Raw genomic sequence first — 14592 nt, 5'->3', positions numbered from 1 at the left:
AAGTAAAGAAAAAGCAAGCGCTTTAGGAGAGGAGGCGGCGGAGGAAAGAGTAGATGGCGGTACGTTTCTTATATAGGGACTTTAGGTCGGGCGGGTCCGCATGGCACCCGTTTCCCGCGCGCACGTCACGGAAGCGGGCCGCTCTCATTGGTCTCCTTCCGCGGCACGCACAAACCGCAAAAAATCGGTCCAGGAGCGATCCCTGCCGCGGCAACGAAAACCTGTTTCGCGGCTGCTTTCGCGGCGCGCGTCTTGCCGCCGGCGGCGCGCCGCGCGCGTTTTTCCCTTTTCCGCTAGTGTGTACTGTCGCGATGGAAAGAAACACGAACAGCGGAGCGCGTGGCCGAAGCATAACTACAGTGTACTAGAAGCGGGCAGTGGGCTTATTCTCCGGCGGAGGCTATGCGATGCGGCGGCTCCACGAATGTCGCAAATATGAGCTTCTCCGATAGGCCGAGCAGCGGCGCTGGCGTCGGTTTCAATGGGAAGCGGAATGCAGCATTAATGAAACACAGAGCACTGTGGGGCCACAATAAGTATGAGGTGGTGCGTGGAATCTGGAAAGGAGTAATGGTGCCAGCGCTAACATTCGCAAATGCCATTATATGCTTAAAATCGGATATATTGGCGGGCTTAGAAGTTAACCAAAGATCAGTAGGCCGGTTGGCTTTGGGAGCACACGGTAATACGACAAATGAGGCAGTGCATGGAGACATGGGTTGGGCCTCTTTTGAAGTCAGAGAAGCACAAAGCAAAATTAGTTTTGAAGAAAGGCTCAGGAACATGGATGAAAATAAATGGGCGGCTAAAGTGCACAAGTATCTCTACATGAAAAGCGTGGACACAGAATGGAGGAAGAGGTCAAGGAAGTTGGCAACCAAGTACAGGATAATCGAAACTGTAAATAGACAACCAGGGGTCATCAGAAAGAAAGTGAGAGAAATAGAGACCGTGAATTGGATGCAAAGAATGGAAACGAAAAGGACAATGGAGATTTACAAGAATGAGAAGAAAGAAATTAGAAGGGAAAATCTGTACGATAACACAAAGGGCAGTGCCTTGCTATTTGAGGCTCGAGCCGGTTGCCTAAGGACGAAAACATATCGGAACAAATATTCGGAACTAGATGAGACATGTGTATGCTGCAGTAAAGATCCAGAGACCACTCAGCACATCCTAATGGAATGCGACGGGATCCACCCAGCGAGAACCGTAGGTAACGTGCAACTCCCAGAAGCGCTTGGGTTTAAAGTGGAAGGAAACATAAACAGATCAGCCGTAGAGATCAGCAAGAGACGATTAGAGTACTGGTGGAAAAAAAGCAGGGAAAAGATGGATACGACCTGATCTCTTAAAATCATAGGCAGCGGTACAAGCTAAATTTTTGAAAAAGGTATACAAAAATGCGAGATAAAGAACATGTGTAGTATACCTGATTAAATCAAGCAGGCTAGGTGACTATTTGTCGCCACCCCGTTTCAAAGGGGATGCCAATAAATCATCATCATCATCATCATCATGGAACGTCGTGGGTGCGACGGCGCAGCTGCCCAGTCAGTGCCCGCCCAGTGCCCGATCATATTAGTTGGAGTTGCTGAGCTGCGTTGTTTTTTCTGTGGACGTCGTCGCATGTTCTTTTTTTTCCTTCAGTGTTTTTTTCTTTCGCACATAGCCTGCAAGAGATTAGTATGCCTTGCAATAACTGAGCCCTGCCGCGGCATCGACAAAACCAGTATTAGGCGCCTGGGTGCCAAACAGGCTATGTTTATGTGAAGGATGGGCCGAAATTCTCCTTGTTTGGCGTCCCGAAGGATAAAAATAGACGGAAAGAGTGGGAAAAGAACCTCCATAGAACCTCCCCTGGATGACACGAGCGCAGTATGTGAGCTCCATTTCGAGCCACGTTTTGTGCTCAACTCGAACGCAGTTCCTGATCACTGTGAATTGTTTTTCTTTTTATGGTCTAGTTAGGTCAGTTAGTGAAGGAAACTGCGAGGAATGTACACTGGCCTCCTTACTGGAAGTTGACTCTCTCGAAGCATCAGGTGACAGAAATGAGTGCCGTCAAACTGCTGCTAGCGCTACTGCCACATAGGCCACACAAACGTGGTACCCCACCATTGCACGGGCCTGCGGTTTTCAAACGACCATAACCAGCACGTGGCCAGAAGCGACTCGAGGCTCACTTACCACATTGTGGGCTATGTTGCGCGGAAGTGTATTGTCAATTCCAACACAAAATGCCAAGAATGCATAAAGCTGCTCACTATGACGCCACCAGGCGAAAGTTTTCAATTTGCCCGGCTAACAAACTTCTGGGCCGAGGACGCCTCCTTTATCCCTCCAGTCAGCTGTACGGCTTTGTGAAACTTTCAGAGGATCTTTTCACAGAATGCTTCTCTCAGAGTGAGCTACACTCTGACAGCGTTATGGATATGCTGTATCATAACTGTACACTGTAGCATAACTGAAGGCGCGTCGTCCTGTCATCACCATTGACAGGTGGGCACATCCCGTTTGATCGCGCTGTGCGATGGTGCGCCCCCTATCCTGCGAAATTTTTGTTTCTCCTCTGCTTCTCTTTTATTTGAAAGCAATGAAAGGTGACTGCACAGTAATGATGACAGCGCAAAGTGTACTATCGCGATAAAAAGAAACGCGAACCACGGAAAGCGTGGCTTTTGGCACAGTCAGCGCTAGTGCGAGAATATGGGTCCAACTCCCATGTGCTTTGGCTGTCGCTGTTTTCAGTCGGCGCCACCGTAGCGCTAGAATCTTGTTCCGGCACCATGTGTGCGTTCCGAGTGTCAGATATGACTGATAGATGATAAGCTTTCCTAGCCAATATTCCTAGCCACGCATTCCGCGGTTCGCGTTTCTTTTCATCGCGATAGTACAGTTTGCGCTGTCATCATTACTGTGCAGTCACCTTTCATTGCTTTCAAATAAAAGAGAAGCAGAGGAGAAACGAAAATTTCGCAGGATAGGGGGCGCACCATCGCACAGCGCGATCAAACCGGATGTGCCCGCCTGTCAATGGTGATGACAGGACGGCGCGCACTATACCTTCAGTTATGCTTCGGCCACGCGCTCCGTTGTTCGCGTTTCTTTCCATCGTGATAGTACGTGGCATAACTGCACCCTCTGCACGCCTGTGAGACATCTAACGGGGCAATCATGGCCCGGTGGCACTTTGAGGGACTAGGAACAGGAGATAGAGCGTGTTATCTTATGCCACCGTCGTGCGGCAGTGCGCTCAAAGAATTAAAGTAACATGACGTGTGGATGTAGTTCACAGATGTAGCGCCTGCATCTTCTTTTTACATGAAACGTCTTATCTGCTTTATATTTTTGTTTGATGGCAATAATAAAGTAGCTGCAGAGATCACAAGTGTCTGGTTATTCGCGACCGATGATTATACTGTGATATTTTAGTTTGTGTTCTGCTTCTCTTTTATTTCGAAAAGAGAAAAGTTGACGGCGCAGTAATGATGACATCGCAAATTGGACAGCGCAAACAAAAATATCGCAGTATAGGGGGTGCATCATCGCACAGCACGATCAAACCGGACGTGCGCGCCTGTCAATGGTGATAACTGGACGGCGCGCCCTATAATTTCAGGCTTGTTATGCGTCGGCCACGCGGTCCGCTGTTCGCATTTCTTTTCATCGTGATAGTACGTATGCCATGTGTATTCGCGTATAGCTTGTAGACAAATGTAGGTTGATCGTCCCATATTCGATGCCACCTGAGGGTATAAAATTATTCGCATGCTGGTCGGCCCATATTCTGAAGAAATGTATTTCTAATTTCAAGAAGACGCATACCTTTATTTCAAGAAGACGCATACCTTCAGTCAAAACATTTTGTTCTTTGAATCCTTCCAAAAGTTCATCTTCGGTGAGCTCCAACAGGTCGTCATCAGAAATAACACCGCGGGTGGTGTTCATTGTGCGGTGCGGGGTCACAGTCACATGAAAGTCACAGTTCCAGGAGGAGGTCACCGCTGGCCATCCTCGTCGCCTTGTATCCTGGTCCTATAGTCTCTGTCAGAGTCTTTGCAACGATAAAGGGTGAGATCACTCTCACGGTATTTTCACTTTTCTCACTGTGTACCACGTGGTAGCGTGGAAAGTTCTCAACTTGTCGGCCAAAAAATTTAAAAACTTCTTCGGTGCGCCCCTCTTTTGGGGGCGATCAGAAAGCGCGGGAAAAGAATTAGCCATGCAAATATTCATGTTTCGGCAGAAACGCCAGCCACCCACCATGGAGTCCTACTAGGGGACGCTGCAGTGCCTGTAAACATAGGCCCTGCAGACGCCAGCTGTACGTCACCACTATAACCGAATATGAAATAACCTAGACAGGCTACTCACACAGCGTTAACTCTCGCTGCCAAGAAGATCGGAAGGAATATAGAAGAGAGGAGAAGACAGGAAAGATTAAAAGTAAGAGAGAAAGACGAAGGTTGGAGAGGAGGATAGGAAAAGGCAACTACCGATTTCTCCCGGAAGGGTCAGTCCGGGAGGGCCGTCTACGTGAATCCGAGGCCAAAGGGGTGTGTTGCCTCCGCCGCGGGGCAATGAAGGTCCAAGCACTCAGCATCGGCTCAACCCCCAGGATCCCCTTTTCCTAGCCACGCACGGTTAAACGTGGGAGGGTGCAACCCTCGTGTGCTCGGGTACGTGGTGTCGCAACTCACCAAACGCCTGCTTGCGCAGACGCCCCTGCGGGGTGTAGGTCATGAAACAGCGGCCTAAAATGACAATGAAATGGGTTCGGACGTGGCTACTAAGTGAAGGAAACACTAAAGTGGTAGAAGTCACACTCATGAGCATGACTCAGCAAAAATCAAAATGACTCACTGAAAAAATATTAATATTCAAAAAGCAATTGAATTGGTTCGGATGTCGTACTGAGAGACGGAAAAGGCTACAGGTTAATGGCCGAACTCATAGTCATGACCATGACTCAGCAAAAATGCCAATGGCTCAGTGAGAACAGATTAACACTCAGAGACCAATGGAATGGGTTCGGATGTCGTAGTAAGAGATGGAAAAGGCTAAAGGTTGATGGTCGAAGTCATAGTCATCAGCATGATGACTATGACTTCACCTTAAGACCTTAAGGCTTTCGCCTTAAGGTCTCTTAGCCGTAGTTAAAGGGATTCACGTCATGAGTCCTGAGGACTCATGACGTGAATGTCATGACATGCGTGTCATGTAGGTCCCGAAAGAGCCGCCTACGTCTTGGAGCTCTCATGGTCGTTTCGTTAACTTCGTAGGCTCCCCGCACACTGCTTCACATAACATCGATTCCCACAGGGCGTGCGATCCGCCGGCTTTTTTCGTATTTTTTAAGGAACTCGCAAAACACTTTGGGATACCTGCGACGGTCTCCCGCGAATGTCGAAACGACGAATACAGCTATCGCTACAATACATTTCTGATCTGCAATTCGAGTGCACAATTAGGATCTCCATGTGGTTAAAATGAATTCGGAGTCTCCACTAGGGCATGTCTCATAACAAGATCAGGGCTTTGGCAGGTAAAACTCCAGCGTTTCACATTTTAATTTAACTTGAAGTTCCGACCCGGGTTGAAACGTTGAAAAAGAAAGACGTTTTCGTAAGCGCCTCCTTTCCAAAGTAATTATACCGCCCGCATATGGACCACCAGCGCTAAAACTTCGCATGCCAAGATCACCTCCATAACACATAGCCTAGCGAGCGGAGGAAACAGTTTTGAGTAGCAGATGCTACAATTTCGAGTCACAAAATTCACTGCTTACACAGTAGCACATGTGCCCAGCTAACGAAATCGCTGGGCACCGGCGTGCTAGAACGCAGCACCGGCAGCTTTCCTCATAACGCACGTGGCCATGAACAGAGCTTGACTAAACGCACTGCGCTCATTGAAATGGGCGTCATCGTTTGATATTATCGCGTAATGTGTTTTGATATTTTCGTGGCTTCTACCGGACGCTGTCATCACATTTTAGTTGCACAACGAAACTACACCAGCGCCACCTGGACAGCGGTGGTTCCCCCATGGCACCAGCTTTGTGTCTGTTACATATCCGACTGTTGTATCGCAGGGAAATGGTTTCGCATTGGGTGACCGAGTAGCTCAACCCTAGACGCTGCTTTCGCCGTCAGCACTTTCTCGGCTGCAGGGAGGAAATGTAGACTTGACTTCGCTGTTACGAAGTGGCAGTACAGGCAGACAACATAGACCAGGTTGATGTTCGGTAGCGAAACATTCTTTTTATTCAGATTAGATGTTAACACAGCAGTCTCTTCTCTCAATAAGACTGCACAGGTTTCTTCGCGTTCCTTGGGATATCTTTTAATACTGCTGCGGAACCAAGTAATTTACTTGATTTCTTCTATTATATAAAGAGGGGAAGGCTGCGCATAAACAAAGCTTTAATTCTGGAGTGTCCTCCAGCTAGGTTCAGTATGAGTTGCAACGCAGTGCCCATGGTTGAAGGCGCAAGACTGTATGGCGGCGTTGACATACAAAAAATTGGTTAACGACCACCAGTAAGATGGTGTTTTGTTCTCCAGTTTTTCGCATGTCGGCGCTGCCGTGCACTCTGAGGTAAATCCACTACTTTTGCTAAGGAAGCCTAAATGCAAGCTCTGACTTGCACGTAGGCTCCGTAGTTTCGGGGCCTCTTCAACCGCAGGCAACGTGTTGCAGCTCATATTGAACGCGACTGCATAGACAGCAATGAAGAACTTTTGTCAGGCATGACGACTGCAATAAAGACAACGCACAAGTGTGAACGCAGACCGATCGAAGGTTGAACACATGATGTAATACAAAAAAGATAATGGTCTCAGAAAGAGAGATGACGTTGAAAAAAAATGGTACTACAAGATGCAGTATTACCATAGTGCGTTTGACTAGCTGCCGCTAAGCACAATATTGCTTTCACAAGAAAAGTGTATGATGCTGAAGAGAGGCAATGAACGTGCAACATGAAAATGCCTAGAACTGATATCCAGGTTGCAAACAGCAAACTCTATTGGAACATTGTGGACTGTGCACATAACTGGAGAAGAAAATCATCTTGAACTCTCCTTCGTGCTGTGGACAGTTTACATGCCGAAGTCTTCAACTGTGCGCACATTCGTTGCCATAGAGACGCATGATCTCAGTGATGTAGTCAGAAAGGGCCAACATAGATACGGATATGTGGAATGTGCGCATTTTGTTGCTTGTCACTTTGAAGACAGATAATGGGATGACAAGTTGTCATGTTACACTAAATAAGGTAAGGAATCTAACTTAGAGGGCGCCTATAGTTTATAACTGCTTGAAACATTGAGGCCGCCAGCTTGTCCCAATGGTTATGCACCACATGACAAAGTCATTTGCTCAGGCAGCGCCGAGTATGAACAGCTGTTCTCTCAAGTGCCACGTCAAAAAGAGGCGCAGGGATATTTCGACATTGGTGGGTGCAGAGGGGGGCCGGAAGTGACGTTACAACTTCAAGATGTTACGGTGCAACGATGTGACGATGCAACAGGCTCACAATCAGGACCGGGCACTCCACGCGTGCCCTGGTTTGCGCCACACGACAGGGCCAGAGAGGTTATCCCGTGCAGCTTCCTTTCCGCTCCACGGCTGATGACTGCAGGGTGGAAATAAATGAATAGTTAACAAAGTCGCAGTTCCGCTGAAAGGCGAAGCATTCATTGCGATAGCAAATATTACACACCTATACGCAGTAAGGTTAGTCGCTTTATTAGCTGCATAAACTGCTGTAAACTTTCGCTTACAAACCAAATTAATGAGCACGGTGTCATGCGCGCACAAGCAAACTTAAACACAGCTCACTCAATGACCGCGAACACTCGCTGTTCGAACACTGGCCTGACGAAGAGCAGCGTCAGTGGCGAAGAAATTTACCGTTGTGGCTGGCTTTCGCTTCAACGCGAACCAGGCGCGCGAGAACACAGCGCGCACGCTAGCTAGCCTTCGAACCAAACGCAGATTACCTCCCAGATACGACACGCGCCCAAGGGAAGACGCTGCCGCACGATTAAGCCACCATGCTTCTCGGCTCACCGTCGCATGCTTCTGTCCCTCTCCTAGCGCGCACGCATCCCTCCCCCAGCCTTTGTGCAGGCGAGAAGTCGTCACCGCACCAAGCAACCATCCTTCTTCGGCTCACCTTAGCATGCTTTCCCTCCCGTCTACAGCATAGGGCGCGTGGCTGCGATCTTATCGCACGTGGACTTTATACAGGACCTCACGGTGATACTGAAAATCCGCCCGAAATGTGTACATAATTCATGTTGCAATAAAACAAATATTCCGGAGCGAAAATCATTTGCAAGGTGCCCCAGCAAATTTTAGCCATGCTGGTAAATAACTGTTACGACTATGAGACCTACATACGCTGTCCAGTAGTAGGTGCGCTTCGGTCTCTAAGGTAATTTTTGTGGGATAATTATACGGCTATTTGAAAATGTAATTTAAATAATTCTGCAATTTTTGCATTGAGGACGTCGCTTCCCATGGAAAAAGTGTTATTCTATTTTACAACACATTAGTTCCTCCTTATGACGCTGTATATTTTTTTCCGTGCTGTATCTTAACGCACCAAATATAGAAAAAAAGGCGTGTTAACCAAAGTCAATGAGAAACATAACAATGTCGACGTACATGGTCTGTTTATAATTACTTACTGAAATTTGGGCACTAAATATGATGCAATATTGCAGAATTGCATGATAATTTTGCAATATTTGCATTTTTTCATATTTGTATCGGCAGAACTTACATTATTTCCGGACAATCTATTTCTTTTAATCACTTCGAGTTTTTTCATTCGCTTTTATGTCCCCGCATGTACGTCGACGTTGGCTTCTTTGGCGTCGGCTTTGACTCACACGCTTTCTTCTTTTCTTTTTGACCCAAAGGCAATGTGGGCTGTTCGGAGAATGCAGTATATGGTGCAATGCGGTTAATTTTGGGCTATACTAGCTAAAATTATGCCCGCGCCTTTATTTTACCTACTTTGCGATTAATTCTCGCTTCTTACCTTGTGGAGACCTACATTTTGATTCGTTTTGCAAGTCGCTACGAGCCTCTGGAAGCGCGAAAGGGCAGCTTTTTTTGTATCAAGAGGCCTGATAGATCTCACGTCAGCCAAACCCCATGTGAACTCACTAAAGAAGACATTGTCTTCGGAAGTCACGCATCCCTCGACACTGCAGTGGTAACAAACGTGATTTTAAGGGGCAACGACAGTGGCGAAATCGGCAACCGCGTTACCATGGTGACAGGCGATCGTCACGTGGAACATGCAACTCGCGATAAAGAGAAGCCGGTGCCGTGATCGAGGTAGCCAGTTCAAGACGGTTGCCTAGCCGGGCAACCAGAGGAGTTTAGTTCGTTTGAATCACTTTTGGGACAACTGGTGTCACAGCGCGCGGGCGCGCCCAACCACGCGGCACTTTTCGTAGTGTGCTCGTTATGAGTAAATCGCGGAAAAAACAATTACGGGACGACACAGCGCCATAAGAATTAGTGAATGAGCTGTGTAAGGATGAAATTACATTTTTTCCCATCGGAATTCATACTAGGAATAATAATAATAATAATAATAATAATAATAATAATAATAATAATAATAATAATAATAATAAAAGCTTGTGTAACTCAGTCGGATAATTACCCACAAAGGTAATCTTATGGTGGTGGAGGTGGACCTATGCGGTTACAAAGAAAACATACTCAAATGCAAAGACAGAATCAGCTATCTACAAAATTTGAAATTGGAAGATCACACCTAGTTATAGTTTTGTTTACATCTGTACATCTACAGTGCTTTATTATTTTGTAAATTTACGCTCAGTGACTATGCATCAGCGCATAGACTCGCTTTGCGGCATTTTTCGTTTGAGAGCCGATTTTTAAATATAATTCCTCATTTCAGGGATGAAAATATGGTTGTTGCTATAATCGCAAGACATAAATTTTCCATCGGTACGATTACGCAAATACTCACTTCGGATGATTGTCAGCCCCTTTAACATGAACACATTAGCTTATCGTGTAGTTCTTTAAGTAGGCATTGGTCACTTGGACAGTTTATCAGTTTAACAACCGCGCACAGATTTACATATTTCTCTAATTATGTGGTACCACGCTGACAGCGTCAATAACCTATGTCGAGAAAACGGCAGAACAGAAGACAGTAGGTCATTTACCCTTTACGTACCGCAATGTATTTCCGGGCATTGTTGACCATTTACGACCCACCATCTTTAATTACTTAATATGAAGTTATCGATTAGATATAAAATATTTGCATGGAAAACTCGAATGCATAAATACCTCGTAAACGCAGGATTCATAAAATGTGACATAAATATTCGAGGATAACACTGTCGATTGATCCGTTGGTGAATAAATAGAGTGAGCGACTTAATGTCAGTTGTTGAGCTATACTGTCGAGTACCGAGCTGGTCAAAAACGTTGAAGTTGCGCTTGCTGTTTCCCTAAAAAAATTCAGCTTGACGTTGCTACGAAATATGCTAAACGAGTAGTTTCTGCATGGCGCTGTTAAAAGATAAAAGCCGTAGTAGCTGTGTGACTCACCCGCGTGCGCTCAGGCTTGAACGACGTCAGCTATCTTCAAGAAGCTGCGGATATGAAGCCAGCAATCCTCACTGATGTCGGCGAGCTGCGTAGTGGCACCGGGATTAGCCAAGCAGTCGACCTTCTCCTTCACCACTCCAGCCAGTCTCATGAACTGGTGAATGTTGGTGCGCCGGACACTCAAGAGGGCGCTGGTGATCATTTTTTTCGCTTCGCTCTTCGTGGAAGCGGCGCCTTCCCGCACCAGTTCTAGGAGACGCGGATGGTCGTGCATGAGCTCCATGGTTCGAATGCACTTGACGTCGTCCTGCTCTCCCAACACGTACTTGACCGCGGAGGGAAGGAGGGAGGTGTTCCTCGCTGTGATTTCCTGCGTGTACGCACATTGGCCGTGGTCACTTCAAGAAAATTCAAGGCCACCCCGCCGAGAGAAGGTGGATGACCAGCGGAGCTGTAAACATTGTGGTAAGAAAACTTGTGGTAAAGACTTTATTGCATCACTCATTGTCACTTAGTAACGACGGTCACAATGGCTTTGTGGTCGCTATGATTTACGCTGACCGCCACACTCGCAGCGGCAGAAACATTTTTCGATGTCAAATCGATGCACGTACACCGTTGGGTGGTCGGTTGGGCCGGATCGGTGTGGCATCGCAAGCGAAATGCCTCCAACACGAAACGCGTAAACCACTCCCTTTTCGGTCCCGACACATCCACATTGAAATCACCGACAACGCATGTTGTACGCGTGATTCTAAAGAATGTATGCATCGTTCGCTGCACTTTGGTGAGTGCTTGTAGCCTCTGCCTTACGGAGGCATGAGCCATTGCGTTTTCCGCTTGCTTACGGGGTATGAGCCATTGAGAATGAAAGTTTTCGACATGTTGTTCTGTACGTTGTATGCATGATTCCAAAGAATGTAAGCACTGTTAGCTTCACTTTGCTGAGTGCTTGTAGCCTCTGCCTCACGGGGCAGAAGTTACAAAATGCAATAAGCCATGGCATTTTTTCCTTGCTTACGGGGTATGAGTGCTTATTGGGTATGACCTATTGAAGGCTACATTTTTTTGTGTGCGGGCACGAAAATTCTACGGTACACTAGCCATATACAGCTCCGCTTTAATAAAGGCTGTTGATAAACGTACTGTAAAAGACGATGACTGCAAGACACCGGGAAGAGCGGCTCAGCTGCCTGCGTGAGGCTACAACAATGGCCGCTCCCCATGTGGACGAAGCGCGGAAGGCACGGCGGCGTGCGGTGCGGCCATTACCACCTGCCAATTGGTCGCAATTATTTGCTGCCATAAAGTTAGGATATTTGCTGTAATGCTCACCACTTCCCTGTCCTTTAGGCTTTGGTGCGTGACCAGGATAATTGGTAATCTATTGTCAAAAAACTGCACAGCAGCGGACGCAGGAGAGAAAAAAAGAAACGGAGGCAAGCGTTTGTGTCCGCTTGCTCTTTGTTCCCTACGACCACTGCTGTGCTTCTTCATACACTGGTTAGGTATTCATGGAATCATCGACGCTTTTCATTATGGAATTTCACAAATAGAGTTCCCAAGTCGTATAGCGTACGCCAAAGCTCACACTCCATTCTAGGCCCTTTGTGTTCTTCGCGCACTCAAAACGCCCCGCTCTGCTCGCGTTATTTGTACGCCCCCTTTGCTTTCTCTTCTATACCTTTTTGCATTTCCTTGTAAACGCATATATCCGTTTTTGATGCGAAAGTATCAAATTACCCACTGAGCGAAAAAGTCGGCGTCTGTCGTCTCGACAGGCAAAACACTGCAACACTGAACGTGGGAAAGCCAGCTTACAAAGACCAAGCTTACACCGATACCCTTAAAGTCGGCTTCACTTTTACACTGAAATGCATTGCTGGAAAGGCTTTTTACCAGGGGCAATATAAGTGGTCTTATATAAAAATGTGAAGGCCCTAGCACCTTTTTTTATTATTTTATTGTTTTCCATTGCTCCGACGTGCGCAGATCTGCTAGAATTGCTGGAAAAGGGATTTGTGTTTGAGTTTCCTCGCAGCAGAATTAGGTTTTACAATCCGACGCCGATTGGTAAACAATCCGACGACAAATCCGATGCCGAATGGTAAAGTCGTACTTTACCCTTTTTCTGACGTATTTCTCTGTGAAAAATTCAATTTTTGTTCACTAAAATCTTGCACCACGTCGAGGGCCTGCCCTGTCGATGTGGTTGGATAATTTCTCCGCCACCCGCGATCACACGCCGGTTGCCAACGCCGGATTTTCTGCGCCATGGCGCCGTGAACGCTATCGCGTTAAATTTACATTGGATGCGCCATCGCACCACGACGGGGCTGAGCGGGTGGAACGGCACGCCTGCTGTGTGATAGCGCGCCAGACAACGCTTGAGGTGAGAGGGCATCGCCTGCACGCCACGTCACCCTCGCTCTCAGACGCCCTTGTAATCCGCGCGTTCCTTGTCCGCACAAGCTCTCGCCTCGGTACAGCCAAATCAAAACGAGCCAAACCAGGAGAATAGGCCTGTGCACTCCGCTTTATGACGTCATGCTACACGAACCGAACTTTATATTGCCAAGCCCGGCGTGAAGAAATATGTGACGTCGAAATCACCGCGGCTTACTCGGAAGCGTCCCCATTAGATTCTATGGCAGTCGGGCAAGGTAGCTGTCACATGTAAGCGGCCACCTGATAAAGACGACGATGTTCACCGCGAGAAAAGATGACGATGTACACCGAGCGTTCCGAACGGCACGAGCGCGCGAGGCGCGCGAACCGAGCTGTGATCGAGGGAGAAACGGCACTGTTCGAGCATTATCGACGTGACTCTGGGCTGAGAAGGTCGCATCGCCAGCTACGCTCTGGCGACGGGAGACTTGGAGGTTCGGCCGAGTTCGTGACGCGGACAGTCCGAGGTGCAGCCGCCGACCTCGGGGACGTTCGAGCGAGGGTACTTGGACCAGCTGCAGCAGCACACGGCGGGCCGGGCACTCCAGAGAGGATCCCCCTTCTTCGGCAGACCAGCGCGTTCGATGATCCCCGGAACGCCACGTCGGCACTTGAGAACGGAACTAGACGGAAGCAACGGCCGAGAACGTCGTTAGGCCTAGTCCGTCAGGCCTCTCTGCCACGTCAGCAACAGCGACTGGGTTACAGGCGTCCACCAAGGTGACGACATCGTCAAGATTGCCGGGAGCAACGACTCCGAAAGAGACGCGACGCGACTTGGACCAAGAGAGCCCCATGAGTCAGCGTCAAGAAACCCGTCCACCAAGGCGGCGACATCGTCAAGATAGTCGGGAGTAACGACTCTGAAAGAGACGCGACGCGACTTGGACGAAGAGAGTCCCATGAGTCCGTCAAGAAACGTGAGGACATTCCACGTAAGCGGTGAGATAACCGGAGGCCAGAGTTGCCTGACTTTCATAGAGGAAACGCCCAGACTTATTATAGGCGAGTTTAAGAACAGGTTCAGTGTTTATTAAGGACTAGGTTGTACATTTCTTAGCATTAGTTGTTCAGTGTGTGCTAGTTTAAGTGAGTTTTTAGTTTGAGAGTTTTGGGTTTGTGTGGGATTAAAATCGGCTTGCTGTGTTGCCATGCGTTTCCCAACCTCATCTCTTTCAACTCAAGCACGCCCCCGAGATCAGTGACAAAAACACACGACAGTAGCATGGCGTCAAAGATCGAAATACACCAGCCTTGTGCTATCTAGGAGGCGTGGGCCAAGCGGCTCAATTAGGGTGCCTCGATGCCAGCGCTGCCGTTCAGGGTGGTGCCATCCTTTGACCGCACCCGCGCCGCTGCTTTCTCGCTGCGACGCCATCTTGAGTCACAGCGAGCCGTTGCGAGTGATTGGTGCCGGTGCTTAGTTCGAGACACAGTGCACGCGGATGCTTCGCTGACGCTTCTACTTGCTGGACAGTGTTCAGCCGCATGAATGACAAGCTTGTCAAGTGCATCGAGTCGACA

The 14592-nt window shown here is 48.0% G+C and overlaps 1 protein-coding gene across 2 annotated transcripts in view; it reads right to left on the bottom strand.

The window, feature by feature from the left end:
- Positions 1-6308: 6308 nt before the first annotated feature.
- LOC125946015 (uncharacterized) overlaps positions 6309-14592 on the bottom strand; it is a 130455-nt gene continuing 122171 nt past the window's right edge. For both annotated transcript variants that reach the window (XM_049668492.1, XM_049668491.1), the window contains exons 3-4: positions 10621-10990; positions 6309-7642 (exon numbers count right to left, since the gene is read on the bottom strand). In XM_049668492.1, coding sequence (XP_049524449.1) covers positions 10631-10990 — 360 coding nt within the window. In that variant the 3' untranslated portion in view covers positions 6309-7642; positions 10621-10630. The remainder of the gene's footprint in view (positions 7643-10620; positions 10991-14592) is intronic.

Source organism: Dermacentor silvarum, chromosome 5 (assembly GCF_013339745.2).
Source record: "Dermacentor silvarum isolate Dsil-2018 chromosome 5, BIME_Dsil_1.4, whole genome shotgun sequence".
In the NCBI taxonomy this organism is placed as follows: domain Eukaryota; kingdom Metazoa; phylum Arthropoda; class Arachnida; order Ixodida; family Ixodidae; genus Dermacentor; species Dermacentor silvarum.
The sequence above is the reverse complement of the archived record's forward strand: the minus strand, read 5'-3'. Positions and strand labels throughout refer to the sequence as shown.